The following is a 26,427-nucleotide window of genomic DNA, read 5'->3' as shown; positions in this document are numbered from 1 at the left end:
ACCTGAAGCAGACTCCAGTTTGACGAGGCGGGGAGGGAGGAGGGGTGGGAGAGGGGGGGGGGGGGGTCCTGACCTTCTTGATGTGGACCAGCTGGCGGATGTCCATGTCGTCGTCACAGTTGCGGACGTCGGGCCGCACCGTCTGGACCACCTGTCGGACCACGGGGACGATGACGTCCCGCCAGGACAGGGACAGGGACTCGCTGTAGAGCAGCTGCTGCAGCAGCGCCATCATGTGGCTGTGGTTGGCGGAGCTGAACAAAAAGGGAGGCAGGTTCAAGGTACGCCTCTTGAAACATGTGCTGTTTGGGAGTTGCTCTGTGGAAACCGCGCGCCAGTCAAAGATCAGGGCACGAATACACTCGAGAGCACGAGTTCAAACGCGTTCTTCTAAAGTGCAGATAAGTGCTGAAGCGATTAGTCGACTAATCAGGCCAATCATTTTGATAATCGGTGTACAGAATTTATGTACGGAAGCCCTGAGAAGCAGGTTTTCTATTTTTTTTGCCGGCCTTATTTCTCTGTGTGTTTGTTGTTGTAACACTTTTTTTGGCCACAAGAGGCTGAAGTACGCCACACACCTTGATGTCAAAATGAATAACAAAAAATACAAAAAGATCCTCACAAACCTAAACCCTTTTATTTTGTAACTGTTTTCACAAACCTCAAAAAAAGTTGTATTGAACTTAGAAAAAGAAATTCTATTTCTATTTGTATATAGAAATCCAGATATATTTATGTATCTACGTGTATATGCATGATCATTACTTGCTGCCCTAGTGGACCACGATGCATAATGACACTCACAGCAGCCTCTCCATGGCCTTCTTCTCCCCGTTCTCCTCTCGGAGTTGATCCAGAGAGCTGTGGTGCCAACCGAGCGGCGTGAACAGCATCTCTTTGGCTTTCTCCTCCACGCGGCGGTTGAACAGAGACTCTGCAGGTACATCGAGGAGGGAGCCGGTTATGCTTCGCTATTTAAATTTCAAATTGAATATGTAGTCTGATTAAGTCAATAAAAGTGCAGAGTTCCTACCCTTGATGAAGGCGTCACTCATGACGATGTTCTGTCCTCCATCCTCAGACAGAAGGAATTCAGCTGGAAGAGGGAGAACCAGGACATGAGCAGGAGACGACAGCATGAAAAGAACGCGACGTATTTATATATTGAATATTGCGTTATTTACCTTTCGGATCCGCTGCAGATGGCACATGTGGATACTTGGCCTGCTTCTTGATGTGGAAGTTGACGTTGTTTTGCTCCGTGTTGAGGTTGATGGAGGCGGCGGAGTCGCTGTCCACCACGGACTGGAAGCTGCTGACGGACGTGGTCTTGCTGGGGCTGGCAGAGTCTGGACAGACAGACGGGCACGTAAGTGAGCTGCAGGACTTTACAGGCCAGTCAGCTTATTATTAAGTAATGATTATTTTCTCCATTAAATTGACGGCTTGTTTCGGGTTTGTGAATATTCAAAAAGCAGCAAATCTACACATCTGAGAACATCTTTGTAGTAAAAATGCAGATTATTATTCCATTTAATTTTCTGTCCATCTGATCAATCTTAATTAGTGAACTAAATGAATTAAAGCCGTCAGATAAATGTAGTGAAGTAAAGAATACAATATTTCCCTTTGATAAAGTATAATCTTATGTACAGTACTTAAGGGCAGTACTACTGTGCAAAGAGCAAAGATCCAAGCCAACAAGTGTGCAGGTGTAAAACGAAAAGAAAAAAGGGTTTTACTGAAGCGCCAGACGTGCGATACATACTCGGCATGGAGTACTCGGTCTCGTCTGCCAGCTGCTCCGTGTCGCTGTCGTCAAACTTGATGTCCTTGAACCAGGACGGCTCCGAGTGTCCCTCCACGGAGTTCACGCTGTCGCTGTCCGGAGACGGCGTCTCCGAGAGCTCTGTACTCTGGGAGGCCAGACGGGGGAGAGATAAGTGACATACGTCAGAAGACCCCGTTGAATGACTCAATGTCAACACATTCACAAAACAGTGAAAACACTCGGGGGGGGGGGCGGGATCGTTCGGTCATTTGGAATCAGAGCGTTACGCCGGCAGCTACCTGGAGGGGGCGGTAGAGAGCGTACTCGTCCCTGAACAGCTGGTCGTGGTGGGTGACGCAGTCCAGCCAGCGGCCGTCCACCAACGCCTGGCCGATGGCGATGGCCTGGGCCCTGTGACACAGAAGCACCAGGATGTGGATGCAGGTGAAAACACGAGATCAACAGCGGCTTAAACAGGAAGTGCCCTCGGAATGAGACGTAGAAAAAGAGAGCTCCTTTACGCATGTGGACGAGTCAAAGAAAGATCCGGAACCAGATGAAGTCAGATGGAGCTGCTATTTACCTTTTTCTAAGATCATCCGACCACCAGTCCAACCACTGGGGACAGAAAACTGCAAAAGGACTTCTTACATTGAGACTTTTTTTTAAGTTAACTGGGACAATGCTTGACATGCTTCCTTTGTGTCCGAAAAAAAATCAAGACTTCACTTTCCTGGGAGAGCGAACGTGGAGACAGAAAAAAAAAAAAAAAACGTTTCTTTTAACAATCAGAACCCATTTGAACACCTAAGTCTGAGACATTTTACCAAATCATCAGAAAAGTGGGTCAAAGTTCAAATGAGGGACCGGATGAGCCCATATATGACGTCATTCTCTGAATGGGAACGCAACACAAGGCGAGTTTGCGATGATCATTACAAACACGCCTGTTTTTAGGTGAGAGGATTGATACCAAGCACATATTGGTTTGCTAAATATGAAGCTTTACATTTAAATATGAAGCTTTACATTTAACGGACGGATATGAAAGTGATATCAATCTTCTCATCTAACTCTTGGCATGAAAGCGAATCACCACCATCTCCAAAAATGTCCCACTGATCAAGAAGCAAAGAGCACGTTTTGTCCAGCGGGACGCTACCTGGTGGAGATGGTGCCATTCCTCAGCAGCCAGTTGACAAGCTCTTTTCCCACAATGCAGTTGGGGTAGGTCCTCAGCCAATATCTGTGGTCCTGGAACTCCATCCCTGTGCTGTTGTGGCAGATCTTCTTCCACAGGTCCTTCAGCTGGGAGGAGTCCTGCAGGAATGTGAGGCGCGTGAGCATCGTGACGACGAGTAATGTTTAATAAATGGCAACGTTTTGGTTCGTTGTTCCTCTTTTTAAGATTCGATAAAAAAGAGGAATTAAACCTGCAATTTAGGGTCGCAGGTGAAGGCATTCCACCTGTGGTGTTTTTCGGTAGCGCGATACGTTTAATTAGCAAATTACTTAAGTTTTACCGATAGGCTACATGTCTTTCCATCTCATATGGAACTATATATATATATATATATATATATATATATATATATATATAATATTATTTTATATTATATATATATATATAATATTATATATATATATATATATAATATAATAATAATATAAAATAATATATATAAATATTTATATATTATTTAAAAAAAAAATTATATATATATATATATATATTTTTTTAAATGATTGAATAAGTATCTTAACGTGAAATATTGAAATATTCATGGGCAAATTGAACAAGGGAGATGGAAATGGTTTGAAGATGAAAGAGTAAACCGGCCACCAGTAGGATCTTCCTCTCCTCCTCGCTGTGGTCCAGCTTGGCGCCGCTCTTGGCGCCCGCCATGTCTCGGCTGGTCGGCGGGCTGACGGAGCTGTCGTAGGACGGCACCATGGAGGACCCGGGGCGGTCCAGCGACAGGTTGGTCACGCTGGCAGATCTGTGGGGGGGATGGGGGGGCGCACAGAGAACCGGTTCACGCCGCCTGACTCGACTCGAGTGTTTTCCCCCCCGAGACGGAGCCGAGGAGGCTTCGTTCAAAGTGAGCTCACCTCTTCCTGGCGGGTGATTTGCCGCCGTCTTCTTGGAGCGCCGTCAGTCTGGAAGTGAGGCCACTGTTCTGCGGCTCCTGGTGAATCATACTGATGAACACACACACACACACACACACACACACACACACACACACACTTTGATTTACTCAGTGTGTCTTTACACACCCTATTTGTTAGCCATTTCACGATTTGGTCATGCAGACGACTATCTCGTCGCGGAGCGAGAAAGCTTTTAACTTGCAGGCGGCTAAAAGCTCGGACAGATGAAGAAAAATTCATGAAACAAACTAGACTCACTTCTTTCCCATCCCAATAGGAGTTTTTCTATGCCAGGAGAGAGAGAGAGAGAGAGAGAGAGAAACGAAACAGATTTTCTTTGAGGCAGGTTGATAGAAAAAAGGAAAACAAAGCAGGAAGCACACCGATTACAAACAGCAGCATCGGATGCACCGACACCAGATAGCAGATACCGACTTCAGGCTTACGGGGCTTATTTCTTCAATTCAAGTCTACGTTTGTATCCTCCACACATTCTGTACTGGAATTTGAATTCCTGTTTAAGTTTTGACCGATTTGTTGCTGCAATAAAAAAGGTTTTTTAATTTTCCTCAAAAAGGTTGCTGGGGAAGGATTTATTGGTCTAATAATAAATAAAAATTCAGCTAACGTATATTTGCGTGTTTATTGCGCTTTTTGCAACATTAGTAAAGCAATGTTTAAGTCAAGCCTGATGGTCCCGGTCTCTTCCACACAGCTCATGACTCAGGTTAAAAAAAAAGACGTCTTTAAAACATTTAATGAGTTAGCCGGGTGTGTGCACGAGGTTAATGAAAAGTCAATGGAGTAACTTGGAGAGGACACAGAAGCTCCCTCTTCTCTTCTTTGACGTTATTCGTTACTTAGGAACCGTCACATCTCACTTTATGAGTTATTTATTCTCAGTCAGGGCTCACACACACACACACACACACACACACACACACACACACACACACACAGCAGAAAATCACCCGAGAAAAAACAGAGCAAGCGGAGAGATGGAGGAGGCGGGAAGGAAGAACTAAGAAAGTGTGTTTCAGGAGCAAAAATCACAACAAGAAAAAACAAACAACAAACAAGATGTGAAACACGCAGTCAGGATTTTGGGTTGTAGGCATGCGGACTGTTTACCTGCATGCAACCAAAGCCCGCTCAAACCTGATTGGTCCTTACGACTCGGCCTACAAACGGAAACCAGATACGCTTCCGATACCAAAACCATGCGTTCATGTGCCGATATCTGTTTACAGTGGAGGTGCACGGCCCGATGGGACCCGAGGTACAGTACAGGTGCGGCTGAAAGAGTCACGAATTCAGAGCCGACTCTGAAGGCATCATGCAGCCTTCTGTCTGACTTTATTTGGCCAAAAACTAAAAGAGTCACACTCAATGTAATATACCAGACCAATAAACTTGTCTTTTTCTGTGGAGATAAGCTGATAAGCTTAATAAGCAAATATTTGTTTTGTGCGCGCGCACGTGTGTGTGTGTGTGTGTGTGTGTGTGTGTGATCACCTCTGCCAGGTCAGGTCTTCCTCGAGGAAGATATTCCTGCTGGACTTGCGTCCGCCTACAGGTGTCCGAGGCTCGCTGGGCTCCACGCACACAGAGCAGGTGGAGTCGGACAAGGCGCTCAGGTCCTCGCCGATGGAGCACGGGTCGGTCGAGTGAGCGTAGCTCAGCGCTATCTTACGGCAGTACGTACAGGCGCGCAGGTCGCCTGCGTTCAGGGAGAAAAAAGGTACGAGAGACGGCACAGAAAGACCAGGAAAGGACACAAGTTTAGTGTTTAGAGTACCAGGCTTTTCTTTGAACCAGGCTAATATTGTGGATAGGCCTTTATTATACTTTACTATTCTGTATTTGGTCATTTTCTGATCTGCTCCTGGAAATGTTTGTTGCTGACTTTGTTAATACAAACGATACACTTCCAAAATAAAAGCCCTCTCGTGTTCAGTGGACAGAATCCCTTGATTTTCCTATCAAGGCTTTTATTGTGAAAACCTTTGCAGAACTGCGTTGTGGAAAGATTCTTTCAACACTTTAAATGTAGAAACTCTTGTGGCACCATTTAAAAAAAGGGACTTTAAATGGTAGAACTCACCAGCTTCAATGTGGATGTGTAGTCAGTGCTGATGCTAAATGTAGGTAAAGGTGGTGAACTTTCCCTTTAACACACATTCACCCACAGTGGCTGAAATAGGACAATAACCCTTTAGAGGACTAATCCAGACCAACAAAGTGTTGTAAACAACATGATTATCTTGTTGAAATGATGTAACGCAATGAAATTGAACTTTAGGCTGTATTATTTGGCTCTTACTTTGAAAATACGGTAATTATGTCACCTACCCGTGTAGCCCATGAACTTTCCGGGGATTTCCTGGTTGCAGCAGCGGCTGCAGAAGATCTGTCCGCACAGGCGGCAGTGGTGGCGGCGGCGGAAGGTCGTGAACTTCTCATTGCAGTCGTAGCACTCTTTACACTGGCTGTCTGGCATCCAGTACTGCTTCAGGTCGCTGTCCTGCAGGGGGGGGGGGGGACAACCACAGCACGCGGCTTTAATCCACGTGGAGAAGCTGCTGTTCACGTTCAAAACGCTCAAAATATAGATATAAAGCACGTGAAGGGCTCAGATCGTGTGCGCATACCTGGCTCTTTCCATCCATTATTTCTTTCAGCCTCTTCAGTGCAGTGCGAAGCTGCACAGCGGTGCGAGGGTCGTGATTACTGAGGGGGGTGTCGGACTTCCTGCTGCAGTCTGAAATAATGCATGTAGACAGAAACACTCAGAACTCTAATAAGCACAATAACTGAAATAATTAATGTATTCTTTACAATCCATCCTTCTGCATTGTCAAATATGCCTATATATATAAATAAATACAAATATATAAATAAAAATATAAATATATATATATATATATATAAAACATATATATATATATATATAAATAAATATATATATATATAAATAAATATATATTGAATGTATTTTAAATGTAAGATAATTAAATTCCTCTTCCTCACAGCGTATTTAAACATAACTACTACGTGACAAACATTTGACAATGCACTTCAACACCTTATGAATAATGAAGAGTTGCAAATGTGTATAAAACAACACAAAAACATGTTGAATAAGACGGTTAGCTCGGAGGTTATTCATTAGAAACACCATATTCCATTTATCAGCATTAGTACCCGAGTGTCAAACATTGGGGCAAACCAAAAAGACTAACAGAAAGCGCCTCATTGAAAAGAAATTAAGAAATCAATATCAAAAACGCACTTGCATGCACTCAGACACACCAAACAGTTTGTGTGAGGCCACTCTGGTTAACGGCAAGCTAAGAAGCGTCTTTAGTAAAACGCGCGGTGCCGGAGAGCCCTCACCTGGCCAATCCACTGCAATCAGAAGAGACATGAGAGCGGACGTTACCACCTGAACATTCAACCGTCAGACCGATGCTCGTATTTTGTTTTGTGCTCTGCAGATTTATCTGTGAAGCAAGGCACGAAAATCCCAAACAGAATGTTCTGTCCATGTGGGTGAACACCAACATCTAAAGTAAACTAACCTTGCAATAGAATACTAGGGAGATAAAAAGACAAGCAATCCTCTTTTAACAAAACAGGCGAGGAGGTGGGGGGGGGGGGGGGGGGGGGGGGGTCTGAAAATCACTTGTCATACATTTTAAAAACACTTGTTTCTCTACTTCAGAGTTTGTGTGTTTGATGAATGCGATTCACACAGAATGAGGTCTTCACCCTGCTCATAATGCTACAAAGAAATACTTTTTGATACAAAATGTGTGTCTTGTCCTGTCCTGTCCTCTTTCATTTCATTTCATTTCATTTCCTTTCCTTTCCTTTCCTTTCCTTTCCTTTCCTTTCCTTTCCCAGCAAGTGAAGATGTCCTGAGCCGTCTAATCAGATTGTGTTGTTTAGACTAAATAAAGAGTCGCACACCTCCCTCTGTGACCTTGTTTGTTCGGTACAAGGGAAGTTGTTGAGCGCTGAGCTTTAGGATAAAGTGCGTGCGTTAAATCTTCACTTCGGTCCGACCGTGCAGCTCTACAACCCAATGTGTTATCAATGGCCTCCGGGTAAGTTTACACGATACAAGTTACACAAAGAGTTGCCATCAACTAAAAGTGTGACGCGAGAGAGCGCAAAACCACCAGGTTTTCATAAAGTTACGGTTGAGAAAAAGCATTGCAAAAACCTATAAAAAAAAAAGATCTTATCCCAGTATATAAATATGTGAGACAAAACACTGCAACACTGGACTGTGTGTGTGTGTGTGTGTGTGTGTGTGTGTGTGTGTGTGTGTGTGTGTGTTGTACCTGAGGCAGTTGAGGTACGTCGGAGGTGGTCTGGGTGCGGTTTTCGGTGCGACCTGGAACTGTAGAGGGACTGGGTCGGACTTGTGGACCAGCTCTTCCTCTCTGATTGAGGAGAAGGGGACGGGACATCCGTCTTCTCTGAAACCGCTGAGGGAGGACGTCCATCCTCTACACACACACACGTAACACACACACACGTAACACACACACATCAAGGTCAAGACAGAAAACAACCCATTTAAGGCAATGTATTTTAGAAATTCTCCAGACAGCAATCAATAAATTAGATGCTTTGACAAAATAAGCTATTTAAAAATGGGGTAGGAGTGTTGCTCAGAGTGCAGGACTTCAGAAATGGGAATAAAACACACAAATCACGTGTTTCACTGGTTCCTGGAAGGCAATTTCAATCACATGACCTCACAAGACTTCTGGTTAAGAGCTGACTTGTGTACTCTGCTGTAAAATACTGCTCAGGAGAGGTTTTAACATACTGTAACGTGGGAAGTGGTTTTGTCTTATAGATCCATTACGCTTTGTATACTGAAGTAAGTGAAAAAGACACAATACAACACCAAATAAACACAAGAAACTGTTTATAAGTCACTGAGCTGTCCCATAACAGGATTAGCAAATACCGCACTGCGCTTTGACTAATCATAACTCAGCTTAAAGGACTTTGTTCATGGTCACTTTTCCACCAACTTCCAAGCATCAGATATTCAGGTCTTTTTGTATGTATAACTATATGACCCTTAAACTCATGGCCGGATTATTTAATACTTCTAAGAAATGGTACAGGACAGAATTATTGTTGGTTGTAATCGTTCCTCCTGTCCACACCGACTGAAGAGGGACGCATTCCTGAAGCAAAATCTTTTACAGTTCTTTTTTCTTTGCAAAACTATACTCTAAAAATTCAGCTGAAGCTAATAATATGAAGGCAGCTTTGATCTGAACTTTAAAATCTCAGAGTCCAGCAAAATCTCCCGAGAAAATCAGGATATTAGCGTGAAAAAATGTCCAGAAACACGGTGAGAAATCATAGAGAAAAGATTCCTTCACACTCCAGAACGAGCATGATAATCATCACTTTTTTTCCCGCATTATCAAAAGTCATCTGAAGGCCTTCATGAACACCCATGGGTACATAAAAAAAAAAGAAGATGTAAACAAATATAGGCCAAGGTCGTCCAGGCTCAATGTTCTCACAGCGTTGGACTTTGACGATGCGTTGTCTACACATCACAAGTGTAAGCAAGACAAAACCTTGGGGAGACATAACGAGGCTTCATCCATAACTTCCTCTAGATTGTTGTGGGCCCTGACCTTTGTGGTTGAAACGAAACAGGTTGACAAAGGAGCTGTACGCGGAGCGGAGGGGAGGCTCGTCCTGCTCCGGAGTCAGTGGCTTGAAGTGGGTCAGGTGGGAGGGGCTTGTGGGCGAAGAGATGAGCGGCTCCGTGCTCCAGTCCGTCGAGGAGGAGGACATGTCATCGGCGGCCATGACGCCCGGCTAGTCCTGCTGGAGATGCAACCACAAACATCTTAAGCGTGCGTAACTGGTGGTAAGAAACGTCAGCGCTGCTCTTCTTCACATAACAAGCAGGGAATTTGTTTGATCTACATGACTCACTCCGAGCTTCTCCTGTTTCTTTTTTCCTTTTCTTTTTTTTACCCGAAATGTTCTGTGTGTTTGTTTTGTGTTTGCTCCTTGTCTTTCTATTTAGTTTTGTTCTGTTTGCCTATGCCGTATGTAAAGCGTCTTTTGAGTGTCTAGAAAAGCGAAGTATTATTATTAGTATTATATCACAACTTATTATGAGGAAGTCAACATCAAAGAATGTTTTTTAATCACTTACTCAAGAAAATAATCAGCAGACTAATAATTAATAAGCAACAATTCAACTACAACAGTAAAAAAATAGCAACTTTTACATTAAAACATGAGTAATAATATTTACTGACTAATAACTTTAACTTTGTATACCTAGAGTACATGTTCCTGACACGTACTTTTCATTTTTGTATATAATATATTCAATGGAGAACATTTACTTCAAACAGATGTTATAACGGTGTTATAACTGTGCACTTGCGCTTTCACTATCACACTTTCATACACGCTTCCTCCTGCTTTGTCCCACACATGAACTCACAGTATTGAACACGTGATCGATTAGTCAGAGACACCAAACAGCCGTTACATCCTGCATATTTACCAACTGTGTACAGAGAGCACCTCTTCTGGACTTACCCTTTGAAGAAGGGCTACAGGCTGTCAGTTTGCCATGCACGCCGTGTTAAGCTAGTACAAAGAAGGGCGTGGGGATCAAAACAGAAGTAGCAGCATCACGTCCTCCACCTCGTCATGTGACCATAACAGGCCGCGGCATAGTTGTGTTTCCTGGTCATTTGACAGCCTTGGACCAAGCCCTCCTCCTCCACCTCACGTCATATATAGTTAGATAAAGTCCACTCTCACTGATCGTCTTCAGACAAAGAGTGTCAATATGTCCCACAGATGTCTTAACTTACCTAGCAACTGGCTTGTAAGCTAACTATAAACTGTGCATCCAGCTGGATAATTTAACTCCACTTTGTATAATTCCACTAATTCGCCCTTGTGTTTAGAAGTTGAGACATTAAGCAACAAACTGCCCAAAAAAAGCTGAACTAACTGACATAGCGTGCGCTAACGTTAGCCGACTAGCTTGAAGCGTACAGTGGTGACGTTACGTCTGTATTTAACGAAGCCGGCGGTCGTTCCACGCGTGAAACGTGATTAAACCGCCGTGACAGCTAAATTAAATGTTAAAAAAAAGGCGAATTTACCCGTTCGCTGTATGAGTATGACATCAACGTGTGAAGCCGTGCGACCTCGAAGACGTCTTTAAAACGGAAAAGCCGACATCCCGGGGAGACGAGCAGCCCTGACGAATCGATGCCTGCACCGAGCGCGACTGTTGTGATCACGAGGAAGGCGGAAGAGGTCGAACTCAGAGCAATCGATTGTCGAAGTGATATTTTACTGGAGTAAAAGTAGCAACACTTACAGTGTATACGTGCTCTGTTACAGGTAAAACGCATGAATGCAAAATACGACTTGAGTACAAGTACAAAATAGTTAGTACCCATTTAGAAAATGATGTTACCACATACATGTGCGCCACAACACTATTTTGCTTATAATTTACATTTTTATCCTACTTCATAATACGACTCAACACTTTTTTTGAGGCAAATATTGTACTTTTTTACTCAATTTCATTAATTGAACCCATACTTTGCAGATTCCGATTATTAATACATATAATAAATATAAATCAACAAATGAAGTATTATTAATATTATTATTATGAATTAAGCCACCCAGCAGTATATAAAGTAACTAAAAATATGCTCACCTTTATCGGCTACAACACTTCTGTGACATTATTACATCAATGCATAATTTGTAGTTTTACTTTACTTTAAGTATGTTTTGAGGCAAACACCTATATGCACTTTTAGTTATTTAAGTTTTTTGATTGCAGGATTTTACTACAATTGCTCGCCTACTGTCGAAAACAAACAAAAAAGACGTCAAGCACGATGATCTCTTTAGTGCTGTTTTTCCATGTATTCATGACTAAATACTAAAGACTAAATACTTGGAGTTGCTTTCACATGTTACTTATTTGTTTAAAAGCTGAGCTGGATGCATTTATAATTCAGAGAGAGGTTGTGAAAGTACACAGGTGGTCTTGTCAATGTTCAGAAAACCAAATAAGTGTGGCTTTTTGCCTGTAAATTTACATTTATTAATCTATTAGGTTTAATACATGTTATTAATTAAAACGGTTGAGATTCATCATTAGGCTGCATACAAATGATTCCTCTTCTATTGTTGAAGAAGAAGAAGAAGAAGAAGAAGAAGAAGAAGAAGAAGAAGAAGAAGAAGAAGAAGAAGAAGAAGAAGAAGAAGAAGAAGAAGAAGAAGAAAAGTTGGTTTGAGGCATCTTGTTTCTGATTGGCCACTTTGATTCTCGTCATACGTCTCCGTGATTGGCCCTCAGCTTCTATGACGCGCCCACACGCGCATGCGCAAAGAAACGGCGGACTTTTTGTCTAGGTTCAAAATGTAGCGTTAAATTAATCGGACGGCAGCCTTTCAAACAACGAATTTTTTAGGATTTTAAATATCATGGTCAGCTTAATTTGACCGATTTAAAGTCGCCAACAAGGACATTTGTTTGAGGCCAAATCTTCCGCTGGCTAACGTTCAATAACGGTACGTTTTCTTGTAGTCTAGTTACAGTTGGTTAGCTTAGCTGTTACTGAGACGTGTGTCTGTAATGTGATTTAGCTAGGTTAGCATTCACTTCAGTTATACAGCAGTATTAACGTTAATAATGTGACATACACGTTGTTTGACTAGGTGTGGCCAAATATCTGGCAACGCATCAAAACCAGCTTCATTAACAAATACGAGGTATTTTTCCTGTTTCTGGAAACATTGGAACAAGTGTTTGTATTTTTTTTTAACTGCAGTCCTTGTATTGTATTTTATATATTGTTGTTGTATCTGTGTGTGTTGCTTTATGGACTCATATATATATACATATACACAGTATATATTAATGTCACGCGCGTTTATTTTCTTTCAGGTGATCGATTTTTATTTCCAGGGCAACTCCACATGTCCACCTCGACCATGTTATCCAGGACGACGATGGCAACGTTAATGTCGTCCAAGCAGACTTCAGCGAACGTCACAGCCTCCAAGATCAAACACAAGATCCTCAGTGAGTCTGCCATTCTTATTATTATTACCAATATTATACAAACTATACTATTATACTGCAAGCTTTGGGACATGTTGAATTGATATTCTCTTCCCACGACCACACCAGACACCTCCTCCTTCTTCAAGGTCTCGCTGAAGACCAACAACAAGAACTTGGCTCTTGGTCTGCAGGCCCAGAAGGAGCGGAGCAGGCAGCTGGAGATGGAGGTCGTGCACCTCCAGAAGCAAGTGGAGGCCCAGTGCTTCGATCTGGCCACCAAGAATTACAAGCTGAGGAAACTGGTTGGTTTGTTGTTCACTCACGATTATTGTGCGACAGCAGTTAACAACGAGGCCTGTTTTTCACGTACTGTGCCCAAAAGTGGGGCGGTCTGAGTTGATGTTTGTTTCTGTTTGACTGCAGTTCATCTTGTTGTTGTCTTTTCTGTCACAGCTCCTCATCTTTAAATCTCTTCATAGCGACACTCTGCAGCACTTGGCCATGGCGGCTGACCTGTTCCCGGACAGTGTGAGTGCACTCTGAAGAGGTTACACTCAAAATGAGTACAGCATTAGGTTGATGTGAATATATTATATTTAATGACATTTTGAAGGTACGTTTGACCCAATGAGACATGATAACTAAGAACAATCGCAGACATCTGGCTTATTGGTATATGCACAGTTAAAAACAAGAATTTTCCATACAGTGAAACTTCCTTTGCCGGAACGTCATTACAACAAAACACAAGGTATAAATAAATAATACAATCAGTTGAGTAAAGAACACTACGTGATATATATATATATATATATACACACACAATCTTTTAAAAAAGGTTTAATTCATCCAATGAAATCAAACTTTAAAGTCTTTTCCATTAATTTAGTTGAAAATAAAGCTCTAGAAACTTCTTTCTATATTTCCTGTGTCAATTATTCAACGCGTGGTTTAAAAGTCAGACTCTCTGACTAAATTCACACACACTTGTATAATTGAATGATAACTGTAAATGTCAAACGATACGAGGCATCATTTGTGATTGTATTACCAACAGGATCTCCCTAAACTATCTGAGGACAACAAGACCTCCTCTGGTGATGTCGACAAAGAATGTCTTGCAGTGGGAAGGTGAGCAAATACTCTTTATATATTCTTTCTTTTTCTCAGAGAGCCATGAATGACATCTGCTATGTCTTTCTTCCCGTTTTGCTCGTTGTTAGTGCCACAGATCAGTTGCCTCCTCAGCCAGAAATCGCACAGCCGTTGTTACCAGAACCGAAAGTACCGGCGGACTTGCCTGAAAAAAACATCTCTGCAAATGTCTTCAGTCTTCAGAACAGACCCCGAGCGTCCACTGATCTCTTCCCTGGTAGGGAGCTTCAGAGATTTTGGTGCTGCTCATAATTTCCCTTTTTTACGTCACCGAGATACTGATTCCCTGTAAATACGTCATTTGTTTCTTGTCCATAACTTATTTTTTTCACAGATAACACGGAGACTATGGAAACTCCGTCAAGCCAGTTCACACCAGCTCCCGCGGCAGGAACATCCCGTCCGTCCAGCAGCCTGAGGGAGGAAGTAGAGAGGCTGTCGATGATCTTTTCTCAATCTGGAGAAATGAAGTCTGCCCACTGTCTCCAGAGCAGCCAAACCTCCTCAGCTGTGAGCCTGTGTGAACAACCCAAACCGTCTCTGTCTGACGTCGTCGCCCTCCCAAGTAGCTCCGCCAAGGAACCTGAACCAGAACACGGTAACAAACAAGAGAGGACTCTGCTCCTGAATACCTCCATGGAGATGACACTAAGCACACCTGCTGAGATAGTCACCGTGGAAACCAAGGCCAAAAATACCGGGCGCACCGGCAAGCTGAAAATCAAGAAGAATAAGGAAAAAGCCGTAGCTGAAGATCCTCAAGTGAAGAACTCTGCAGACTGCTGGTTGACTGAGGCTCAGAAAGCTCCCAAGTGCGGGAGTGTCGCTCCCTCTTGCATTCCCAAATTAATAAAGTCTGAAGCTGTCAAGCGTCAGAAAATGTCCAAGGACAAAGCCCAGTCCCGCGACCACACCAAGACAAACACAGGGTCCCAAGACGGTGCCACGGAGGACCTGGACGATTATTTCATGGATCCTGAAATTAGATTCCCAAAATCCAGCAGAGGTGTAAAATTGACGCCGGAGAACGACGCAGCGGAAGCAGCCAGCTCCAAAGTCACATGCAGGAGGTCCCGGACTAAAGGCAGGAGGGCATCGTCGGCCACCCGGAAGACGTTTGTCTCTTTTCCTCCGCTGTCGCGGGAAAGCGAGACAAGTGGGTCCACGTGGGACCGGGTCCACGACGACGTGGAGGGAGAAGTCGAAGCGTGCGAAGTCCAGGAGCCGCCCCAAGAGTTCCCGTTCTGCGCAGACGAGGTCACGCAGCCGGAGTCGAAACGTGCGAGCGATAAACCGCAGCGCAAGACGAGGGCTGCTTCTGGAGGAAGTCAGAAATTAAGAAGCAGGGGGACATTTTTGGTCTCGGTGGCCAGGGATAGCGCCTCAACAACCGGAGCCAAAGTAGAGCCGGACTTGATGCCCGCTGCGGAATCCTCCAACTGTGAGGAAGAAGAAGCGCCGACGGTCGTGGTTGCGAAACGTGCAGATTCGAGCCCACGCAGGCAGAGTTCGAGAGCCCTCGTCAAGGACACGCCGAGCTCCTGTAAGCGTCCTTGGCTGGCCACTCTGGACTCGGAGGACCCTCGAGAGGATTTGAGTCGCGGCAGTGACCAGGACGCGTCGCCGCCGGATCAAGACTGGACTCCGGGAACAGAGTTTCGGAGCCCTAAAAAAGCCAGGAGGCAGGAAGAGAGCCAAAGCCGTACGAAGAAAGCTGCTCAGCAGGAGGGGTGCGTGAAAAAGAAGAAGGAGAAGAAGAAGAAGGAGGAGGAGAAGAAGAAGAAAAGTAGCCGAAGCGACGACAGATTCAAATCCGTGGATGAAGCGTGTCACCTGGAGGGCCGCGCCGACGCCTCACCTCTCTGTGGCGTCGGCGGCCCTGAAAGAAACGAAGAGCAATCGGATGATTTCCACGTGGTTGACCACCATTCCGACATCTTTGCACACGACTCGACGTCGAGGACGGCCCCGACTCCAAAACGCCACCGAAAGACGTTCGAGCCGCGGACGACCACAGAAACCAGAAATCCGAGGGAAACGTTTGTCGTGTGCAGGCGGCGGGAGACTCGGGACAAAGTTCTGCCAATCGACTGGAGGACGTCCGCCGCGTTGCGCGGCGAGGAGGCGGGCCATCAGCATCTGGGACGCCTGCTGACGGACGAGGTGCCGCCGTGGCTGGATGTCGACGTCAGCGTCGCCGACACAGAGGCGGGCTCTTTACTCGCCAGTCCCAGGAGGGAGACGTCGGGCAGAGCGGCGGCGATTGAGGTGTCTGCTGACGTCACGGCCGAAGCCTCTCCAGGTGTGGTATCCATTGTTTTTTTTGTTGTATTGTTAGAATAAAAGTGTTATTTGTTTTTGTAATACTAATTCTGGCCACAATAGGTTGAAGCACACCACTACCCTTTGGACTCCATGCACTCTAAACATAAAGTAGGCTTCCATAAATTATGAGTTATGTCACATTATGGTCTCTAGAACGTGGGCTAGTGGTGCGCCGCAGCCTCGTGTGGCTGGAATGAGTATTACAACAACAAACTTTGTTTCACCAGTTGTGAAATGTAGCCTGGCGGATTTTTTTTTTTATTTCTAGCTTGTAGTTGTAGTAATGTATAAAAACATTGTTCCTTTCCTAAAAAAGGACAACTTGACTCTTATTGCGTTGCAGCAGGACGAGTCCTAACGTCTCTGACCAACACCATTCGAACCCCAGGGAGTGAAGACGGAGGGAGAACCAGGAGGCGGAAAGGTGTCGTCAGCTACAAGGAGCCCACCCTCAACAGGTGAGGACAACATCATCCTTACAGTAGCGATTTATACCAGAAAACAGCAGCCAGGAGTTAATTAATTGTATTTATTTTATTTATTTTTTGTAACAGCAAAATGAGGCGTGGAGATAAATTCACAGACAGCGAGTTTCTGAGTTCTCCCGTGTTCAAGGACACGAGGAAGAAGAAGAAGAAGCCGATGCAGAAGAAGTTGGAAACATCCGTTCTGGTGGACTTTCCAACTGACTGATGATTTTATTTTATTTTTTTTAAACCTGGTTTATTGTAAATTGTTGGTTTGCTTAAGCTTAATAAAAAGTGAAAACACTTAAAATGGTCTTTAAAACCCACTTATTTCCCAGTAATGTCTGGCTGGTAACGGTCTGGGAGATTGACAGGCGGTCATAAATTATTCAACCCTGTCGGCTCACCTGAGAAGTCTCTTCCGCATCGCCGGAAAGGTTCCCCTCTCCTCGTTGCAAGCAGGACCGCAGCCCCCCCTTTTTGTGTGAGATGTTGTATCGTCATGGTAACTGAAGGTCCGTCGGCTCGTTCGTGGTGAGTTTTAAACGATTCATTTGATCTGCACTTTAAAACGATTTTAAAACACAAAGTCTAAACCTTTTTCTGTGCACGTTTGTATTTCTTGCACACAGATGTTGTACCTCTAGTTTCAGGGAATGCATTTATTTTTTATTTTTTTTAGGTGGACTATACTTGTGTAGTTGGCAGTCTGGCGGCCCGGCACGGTGTCGGGTTCACGTCCTACGCAGCAGTAAATTAACCACTTAGTTTTGTTACATTAACGGTGTTATGCGTCACTTGTTTTCCCCGCTTCACTCATTCTAGTCGTCTCCGCGGCGATAAAAGAGTTTTATTGTATTTAAGTATTTCCATTTGTTTTTGATGGGAGTCGTAGGTGAAAGCGTTTCCTTCCGAAAATGGAGGCGAGGCAGCTGAAGAGAGACGTCGAGGCGCTCATGTGAGTGGATGTGAAAATCGGCGGAAAAGAAGCTGATTTAAAAAAAAAAAAAGAAAAAAAAAAGAAAGGCCAACTTGTTGTTTTTCTTCTTCTTCTAATCGGAACAGAGACGATTACATCGGGCAGAAGCTCAGAGAGAAATCTTTTGACCCAAAGGGGAAGAAGGGGACCTCCACAATGGATGACCTGGTAAAGGTGGATCAGAGCTGTGACGCCGAGTCAACCAGTCAATAGAAGACACTAACGGGGCAGAGCTGTACAAAACTTATATGTATATTTATATATATATATATATTTATATAAACATATTACATTGTGTGTGTGTGTGTGTATATGTATATATATATATGTGTGTATATATGTATGTGTGTGTATATATATATATATATATATATATATATATACATGTGTGTGTGTATATATATATATATATATATATATATATATGTGTATATATATATATATATAAAATACATATATATATGTATTTATATAAACATATTACATTGTGTATATGTATATAGATATAATTTAAAGTACAGCTATATATATATATATATTAGTATTTTTTTAACTTATTTTTATTACACACAAAGTATTGCAACATTTACTTCCGGATTAAATACATATATATGTATTTATATATTTAATATTTTATGTATTTATATAAACAGCTCTATCTATATAGATATATCTATATATATATATATATATATATATATATATACACGCACACACACATACATACACAGTGTAATATAATGTGTGCGTGTGTATATATATATATATATATATATATATATATATATATATATATATATATATATTACACACACAAAGCATTGCACCATTTCCTTCCGCTGTGAGTCGCTCTGTATTTGATGTGTTGCAGGCTCACTATGACCTGGCTGTCAGAGTCGCCCTTTGGTGGTTGGACACAGACGAGGGACGTGAAGTGCTGGACGGAGACATCGTGTACGCTGCTTGTGTTTTCACAACGATGTATCATACTTTTATTCATACGTGATATTATGTATTATTACTCTGCGTGAGGGCCCCTCCATATCAACACTGGACTGGTTGGGTTTCCTGTGGCTGCTCATTTGAAGCTTCCCTCTCTACCACAGCGGGGCAGCGAGCAGCTCAGGAGGCGCCCGGTATCCAGATCGCTCAGAGCGGGAGGCCATGATCCTGTCGTCCTTTGCCGGGATAATTATGGTATGGTAACGTGTCACTAATGCACAAACGCAGCTACTTATTAAAGGGACACATGTGGCGGGTTTTTGGTGAGGTTGCAGATTGAGAACAACTGAATGGCTTCACGTATAACAGACGACACGTGAAAGGCTCTTTAGTGTTTTGTCCGCTCTGGGCTCCTGTAGAAACACAGAGGACCCGCTCCATATGAAGGCCTCATTCTGAGCTCATGAAAAACACAACTATTCTTACTTTCAGGTGATTTTATACACCTGTGAAAACCTGGTTTTGAGCCTCATATTCCATTTCTAATGCTACACACTGGTCCTTTTTACTTCCTGTTCATATGAAATGCCTTCAAATGAAAAAATACCCCCAATGTGGCAGTTTTATTTTTCCTGCTTCAGAGCAGCCTTCCAGTGGAGGAAATCTTGGCTCTGTACCGGTGTAGACCGGCTGCTTCATTCCCGAACCAGCAAGCCAAGGTGCTAGAATCCACAGACGCAGTATACGTGAAATTATATAGTATTTCATAGTGTCGGTGATATAGAAATGTGATTTGTATCCCATAGGGCGCGATCGTGTATCCCTTCACCCTGTCCTACCATCCGTTTGCAATGCTCGGCTCCTACAAGGCCGTTTACCACTCAAGGAAGCACAGTGAGTGTGTTTGAGACAAATAAATTAAACTCTGCACATGAAATCAAAACATCTCGACAGAAATAAGTCCAAAAGTTGTGTACAAAAAATAAATAATAATAATAAAAAGAATCTCTCAAAAGGTCAAAAGTTGAACCGGTGGCTGTCTGAGAGGATGAAGGCGAGCGGCGCGGCCCCCGGACGAGCGGCGGGGAACTCTTCGGCGTCTTCCTCCTCCTCCTCGTCACACTCCTTCCTCAGTGTGAGTCGTCATTTATGCAGCTCGTCTGGTGTCTCTTCTATCAATCCGGAAAAAAGGAAATCGGAAAAAAAATGATCTCGACAATCTTGTTTCATGATGTCGTGAAAGAGCTCTGCTGCCACCTTGTGGACATGTTTATATGACTCTCTCTCTCTTCCCCCCTCAGGACCACAGTGCTCATCCTGAGAAGAGGGCTGAGCACTACGAAGGTTCGCTGGACGACTGAAGTCCACTTCCTGCACTTTGATTCTCGTCCTCACAGCGATGGACTTTCACGTCTTATTTACTTCCGTGAGGAAAAAAAAAAGTGTTTGAGTTTAATAGTTTCTCACGTCTGCTTTCTTTTCTTTCAATGTTCACTTTATACCTTTTTTACACGTCAATCTTTACAGCTTGAGGGATATTTTCAGCATTTGGAGGCAGTTCATGAAGCCATTTTTGTCATAATGACTTGTTGCTTGTAAGGGTTAATATAATAAATGATAAGAGTGAGAAGTAAAACACATGAAAACTTGATAAATGCTGTTTGATAATTACATTTTTTTTACACCTCGAATACCAAAATATATTATGCCAATAACGTTTGACTAAACTAATAAATAACTACTCGTACTTTCCACAAGTATTTTCATTGTCTGCAACTTTTATACTTTGAAATATTGTACTTTTTCCATTCCACTTTACTTTTATTACTAGTTACTTTGCAGATGGAGATTTAAGCTAAATAAAAATATATATAATGAAATGCACCACATTTAAAAAAACTAATATTATAAACTTCTAATTCTGAACCTCATAATTCTCCAAACGTGTATTTTTTGGGCATTTTTTTTGGAAGCTCGTTAACGACTTCCTGTTTACATATTTGATTTCTCTTGATTGGACAGCTGCCACAGATGTCTCCTAGCAACCGATACACACATTACTAAAGTCTGCACTAGCCGAGAGACATTTTAAAGTTTTGGTGCTGCAGCCTAATTTAGTAAATCACTAGTTTGAAACTAAGCTCAGATCCATGAGGTCAAATGTAGTGAATTAAATGTATAAACAGCCCATCCACGTGATTATTAATCAAGTAATAACTATATATTTTACACATTTTCTCTCACGGTTTAAGCTTTTCCGCTGCCGCAGTTTCACATTTCAACAAAGGCCGAGCGGTTTTGTGATGACCTCTGACATTCTGCGTGGACCAGATTAATCCACTTGATGTTGGCTGATGTGCATATCAATAAAGAGGACCCCCCCCATCCCGCCCCCCTTTCTCGTGGGTCAGTAATCTGCCTGGTAGGACTTTTGCGTTGATGATTCAGGGTTTTCTGCTCTATGCCCGGGTCGGACACCGTTGGCAGCGATGCCAGCTCCATAGAAACAGCAGCTCAACTGGGATCTGCCAGCCCCTTTGATTGGGCTTTATATAGCCGGGCGCCGCGGTGCTGCTTTGTGAGACCAGCATTTCCAGTGTAGGCGACCGGCTCCAGCACACTTTGCAAAGATGAGTAAGGTGAGTCCTGTGCCTGTGATGATGCTCATGAAGCCGGTGAACACTTGTGCATGTGCAATGGAGGACTTACTGGAGATCCAATGCAGCCGCTTCACAGTCAAATGCCTGAAAAAAGACGTCATAATTTCTTGGGAAACGACGCAACAACCACATATTGATAATAACATGCCCCCCTCATTAGGATGAGCATGTGACGCTTGCAGGTTGTGCAATGGCTACAATGTAAATAAATGACGTCACACGCGTTGCAGGCTTGTTATTGTGCACCGTGACCGCTCTCCCGTTCTCTCTCTCTCCCCCCCCCCCGGGGACTCAGATCACATTCTACGAGGACAGGAACTTCCAGGGCCGCTCCCATGAGTGCGACACCGACTGCCCCGACGTGCAACCCCACTTCAGCCGCTGCAACTCCGTCAAGGTGGAGAGCGGCTGCTGGGTGCTGTACGAGAAGCCCAACTACACCGGCTACCAGTACGTGCTGACCCGGGGGGAGTACCCGGACTACCAGCGCTGGATGGGCTACAACGACACCGTGCGCTCCTGCCGCACCTTCTCCTATGTGAGTTATGTTCCTGTGACGTGTGAGAGCCTGCGAGACAACGTGGAGGGGAGGGATGCTCCACGAGCTCTATTAGGAGACATGAACACAATGTGTTGTGTTTGAGAAGCAACTTGTTTTCTGTTGTTTGTTTTTTGTGCATAAGGCAAAGACGAATACATATATTATGTAATACTTATATAATTAAAAACACATCATATTTTATCCTCCCACCAAACATAAACTTCCACAAGACACTAAATGAGATGGATTTGACTGGAGATAAGTAATTTGTCTCCATTGACTTTTGCAGAATAAAAATAATAATAAAAAATATGATTCACGACGAGGTGTTGCGCAAGCCTAAACCTCTAAATTGTAAATGTTATATATTTCTTTTATTTCAGACTCACGAGTCCATATGGCAAAAACACACAAATACAACAACAATATATACAATGACAATAAAATACGAGGACATAGGTGTAATCATTGGAGTTAAGAACATGTGTAAAAGCTTTTTTTAATCTGAGGCAAAAGAATGAAGGATCATCCTGAGTAGGTCCAGGAGGACCCCCTTGCACCGACGCACCTCCCGGTCTAACGCTGCCCCCCCCCCCCCCCCCCCCCCCACGTGTTCCCCCAGACCAGCGAGGGCCCCTTCCGCGTGCGCATCTACGAGCGGCCCAATTTCCAGGGCCAGATGATGGAGTTCAGCGAGGACTGCGACTCGGTGCAGGATCACTTCCGCAGCCGCGACGTCTACTCCTGCAACGTGGTGGAGGGCTACTGGACCCTCTACGAGCACCCCAACTACCGCGGCCGGCAGTACTTCATGAGGCCCGGAGAGTACCGCAAGTTCAGTGACTGGGGGGCCACCTGCGCCACCACCGGGTCCTTCCGCAGGATCACAGAGTTTTAATCCGGAGGCTCACTGGATGCTGTTGGATTTACTTCTTTTTAAAAAGTTTTCCTCCTTTAAAAAAAAAAAGATTATTTATGGTAAAGTTAATGAAATATTGTGATACTATGATAAAGAGGTTGACCCGGCATGTTAATAAGAAATCATTATGGGAAAAATAAAATTTAATGAATGAATCTACTGAATCTATTTTTTTCTCTCTGTGCTTGTGAATACATCTTTTGGTTTTGATTGATTTAACTAACCGGCTGATAAACATCCAACAAACATGAACATCTTAAAACACAGCAGTATTAATATAACTATTATTATTTTCTCTCTGCCAGTCACATTTTTATAGCCTCTGTAGAGATAACGGGGCTACACTTCAGTCCATTCATCATTTACCAGCTACAGTACACAACATATTCATAAAACACTGGTTATGGTTATTTACTGTAATATCCATCTCCCCATGTTCACATGCATTTTCTGTTTTCTTCTAAACTGCATGAACACACTGAATCCATCCCATTAGCAACACACGTTGACTGTTCCAGCATCACGTCCACGCCGGAGCTCTGGAAGCTGCACAGTGTCTGTTAACCCGAACAGAGGACATGCCACCAGGCCCCCTTTTGAACAACAACACACACACACACACACACACACACACACACACACACACACACACACACACACACACACACACACACTGGGGCAACACATATAAAGATGGGCTCTACCTTCGGTGGGCAAAAAGCAACAACAACACACGCAGGAAGCAGTTTGACCGACAGCAGCAGCCATCATGGGAAAGGTTTGTGTTCACCCCCTCCCCACACACACACACACACACACACACACACACACACACACACATTGGGCTCTCTGCAATAAGCTGAACTGCCTCTGCTCCGTCAGATCATCTTCTACGAGGACAGGGACTTCGGGGGCCAGCGCTGCGAGTGCACGGCCGACTGCGCTGACCTGCACTCCGTGTTGGAGCGCTGCCGCTCCATCCGGGTGGAGAGCGGCATGTTCGTGCTCTACGACCGGCCCGGCTTCACGGGAACCCAGTTCTTCACGAGGAGGGGAGAGTACTCCGACTACACGGGCATGACGGGCATGAGCGACTGCGTCAGGTCCTGCCGCATGATCCCCACGGTGAGGCCTTCTGGTAGAATGACTCGTCACACGGCCACAAACAGTCACAAAGGGTTCAGACGTGAAGCAGAAACATGAGCGAGGACCGCTTATTCAACTTTTGGCACATTTCTAACCAAATCTAAAAAGGTTTATTAACATACAGAATAGTGCTAATCCCTTCAGTTTGCAGTTGGTTTATTCCAAATGAATATATTTAGCTTGAAAGGAAAAGTTTGACATTTATAAATACGCTCATCAGATTTAAATACCCCCCTCGTGTCTGTGTGGTAAATATGAAGCGAGCAGCCTCTTAGCTTAGCCTATAGCTTCACATAAAGACTGGGGAACAGGGCGCCTGGCTCTGTACACAGGTAACCTCCCATCAGTCAGTAATTAACACATAATATCTTTTGATGAGCACATATTTTATCGACCGTTTTCATTCCTGGGATCAGTTGTCGTGGGGAGGATAGCTTTTATGCTAAGCTAACTAGCTGCTGACCAAAATGTCTGACTAGTACACTTATATACTTAAAAAAAAAACCAAATATAAACAGTATTTGCTTTTAATGAGGCACATTTGTCTTTTGACATTTCGATGTATAATTATGAGTAGGAACGCTTGATTCCCGTTGTCCCCCCCCCCCCCCCCCCCCCCCCCCCCCCCCCCCCCCCCCCCCCCCCCCCTGCCCTCTGCAGCCCAGCGGCGGCGGCTACAAGATGAGGCTGTACGAGCACTTCGACATGGGAGGCGAGATGATGGAGCTGACCGACAACTGCCCCAACCTCATGGACCGCTTCCGCACCTCCAACTTCAACTCCTGCAACGTGATGGACGGCCACTGGCTGGCGTACGAGCAGCCCAACTACAGGGGGCGCCACTACTACCTGAGGCCCGGCCAGTACAGGAGCTTCAACGAGTGGAGCGGCAGCAACTCCAGGATGGCCTCCGTCAGGCGGCTCACGGATCTCTAAAAAGATGAATAAAATGGCGTCCGCGCTCACTCGTGTTCGGTTTTTGTGTTCTTGCTCTCTGCGTTTTGGAGGGCGCGTTTGCAAGTGACACGGTTAAAAGAATAAAATAAGACTTAGACTGCCTCACCACATGGGCCATTTATAGCAGCTTTAGACCATTTCACATGGTCTTCATCAGACAGAGAGATTGACAGGTTGTCGTGGAAGGTCAAGAGTGAACTTTTAGTAAAAAATAAATTAATAAAAGAATACATTTTAACATTTATTTTCCTCAAACAACTGGGAAACCTCAGCCCGCTGATGACGACCATGTGATGTGATGGAAAGCTCCAGAATATCTCCTAAATGAGACTGTTCTCTCGACCATTATATTTGTTATAAGGGGAGTATGATTATGGAGCATCTTACAAATAAATATAAAGATAATTGTTCTTACAATTCGAGGTTTAAACCTCTCTGTTTAAGCAGTGTGTGTATGTGTATTTATCTGGAGGATGGCCACCAGAGGGCAGTGTTAGAGAGTTTACATTATAAATGAGAAAAGGTCAAACTGACACATTCTCTAATGAAGCTAACGTGAGAATTTAATTTGGCAATACCATCATCTTCAAACACATCGGGCAAATTAAATATAATTGGTACATTTGCTGTCGAAGACTTTATCAACAACATATATAGCAGCTTTGAATACTATTGTTATCTGAGATCTAAAGTTTGAAAATAGTTCTGTTAATAAAGTTGATGAAGGTCTCTCTGCTTAAAGCGAAAGCGGTGAAAGAAAAGGAACAAATAATCCACATCAAGAACTCTAAAGAATAAAAGACCATTTAACTTTGGGGGCGTGGTACAAAAACAATCCAACCATTCAGTCACGACAAAATTAAAATTAAAAAACAACACCAGAGCAAACACAACTCCTAAACGTCTCATCGGGGTGACACCAAAGATTCCTGGCTATTACAATATGAATGGCGCCTGCAGAGTCTGCATTTCACGTGCACTATATATGTGACAGGTGGGGGAGTCTTCAGAGAGCTGGATGCAGCACACAGGGCAAGGCACATTCATGGCGGGCCAAGGGGCCTACACGGGGAAGGTAAACACCACAGGGGGGCAGGGGACCACAGAGCACTGTTCATGTGGGATGGGAAATGCTTTTATTGTGAAGGAAACAAAAGGCCCCCAGGCTTTTCTTTTGAACTCTACTGTTTCGTTTTTGTTTTATTATGAAGAGGAAACACCATGAATGTACCCAGAAACATTGTCAACTACTCCCCAAACATTTTTAAATATATTTTAAAGTCAATTTCT

General features: G+C 43.7%; 4 protein-coding genes across 18 annotated transcripts in view; 3 read left to right on the top strand and 1 right to left on the bottom strand.

The window, feature by feature from the left end:
* Nucleotides 1-11,243, bottom strand: part of pikfyve (phosphoinositide kinase, FYVE finger containing) — a 30,335-nt gene extending 19,092 nt beyond the window's left edge. For 6 of the 15 annotated variants that reach the window (XM_034561006.1, XM_034561011.1, XM_034561014.1 and 3 more), the window contains exons 1-17: nt 11,113-11,243; nt 9,607-9,802; nt 8,278-8,445; nt 7,325-7,336; nt 6,580-6,689; nt 6,281-6,452; nt 5,444-5,648; nt 4,187-4,213; nt 3,887-3,976; nt 3,618-3,774; nt 2,937-3,094; nt 2,074-2,185; nt 1,772-1,919; nt 1,188-1,352; nt 1,037-1,099; nt 808-937; nt 74-254 (exon numbers count right to left, since the gene is read on the bottom strand). In XM_034561006.1, coding sequence (XP_034416897.1) covers nt 74-254; nt 808-937; nt 1,037-1,099; nt 1,188-1,352; nt 1,772-1,919; nt 2,074-2,185; nt 2,937-3,094; nt 3,618-3,774; nt 3,887-3,976; nt 4,187-4,213; nt 5,444-5,648; nt 6,281-6,452; nt 6,580-6,689; nt 7,325-7,336; nt 8,278-8,445; nt 9,607-9,784 — 2,076 coding nt within the window. In that variant the 5' untranslated portion in view covers nt 9,785-9,802; nt 11,113-11,243. Of the gene's footprint in view, nt 1-73; nt 255-807; nt 938-1,036; nt 1,100-1,179; nt 1,353-1,771; nt 1,920-2,073; nt 2,186-2,936; nt 3,095-3,617; nt 3,775-3,886; nt 3,977-4,186; nt 4,214-5,443; nt 5,649-6,280; nt 6,453-6,579; nt 6,690-7,324; nt 7,337-8,277; nt 8,446-9,606; nt 9,803-10,534; nt 10,586-11,112 lie in introns of those variants that run through there. The other 9 variants (XM_034561013.1, XM_034561017.1, XM_034561012.1 and 6 more) reach the window with 7 other exon arrangements.
* A 2,903-nt stretch (nt 11,244-14,146) lies between these two features.
* On the top strand, nt 14,147-23,020 carry LOC117750500 (gamma-crystallin M2-like). Its single transcript, XM_034561740.1, has 3 exons — nt 14,147-14,161; nt 21,870-22,127; nt 22,747-23,020. The coding sequence occupies exons 1-3, from the start codon at nt 14,147-14,149 to the stop codon at nt 23,011-23,013; spliced, it is 540 nt and encodes a 179-aa protein (XP_034417631.1). The 3' UTR covers nt 23,014-23,020.
* Nucleotides 17,246-20,666, top strand: LOC117750501 (uncharacterized protein C2orf80-like). Its single transcript, XM_034561741.1, has 8 exons — nt 17,246-17,951; nt 18,059-18,140; nt 18,844-18,926; nt 19,079-19,169; nt 19,556-19,633; nt 19,721-19,808; nt 19,931-20,049; nt 20,216-20,666. The coding sequence occupies exons 1-8, from the start codon at nt 17,911-17,913 to the stop codon at nt 20,273-20,275; spliced, it is 642 nt and encodes a 213-aa protein (XP_034417632.1). The 5' UTR covers nt 17,246-17,910; the 3' UTR covers nt 20,276-20,666.
* Nucleotides 23,021-23,596: 576 nt separating the features above from the next.
* On the top strand, nt 23,597-25,992 carry LOC117750571 (gamma-crystallin M3-like). The gene is made up of 3 exons (XM_034561837.1): nt 23,597-23,812; nt 23,917-24,159; nt 24,841-25,992. Exons 1-3 carry the CDS (start codon nt 23,804-23,806, stop codon nt 25,114-25,116), a joined length of 528 nt encoding a protein of 175 aa, XP_034417728.1. The 5' UTR covers nt 23,597-23,803; the 3' UTR covers nt 25,117-25,992.
* Nucleotides 25,993-26,427: the final 435 nt, after the last annotated feature.

This window comes from Cyclopterus lumpus, chromosome 21 (genome assembly GCF_009769545.1).
Source record: "Cyclopterus lumpus isolate fCycLum1 chromosome 21, fCycLum1.pri, whole genome shotgun sequence".
NCBI lineage: Eukaryota > Metazoa > Chordata > Actinopteri > Perciformes > Cyclopteridae > Cyclopterus > Cyclopterus lumpus.
Note: the sequence above shows the minus strand (reverse complement) of the source record. Positions and strands in the feature narration are given on the sequence as shown.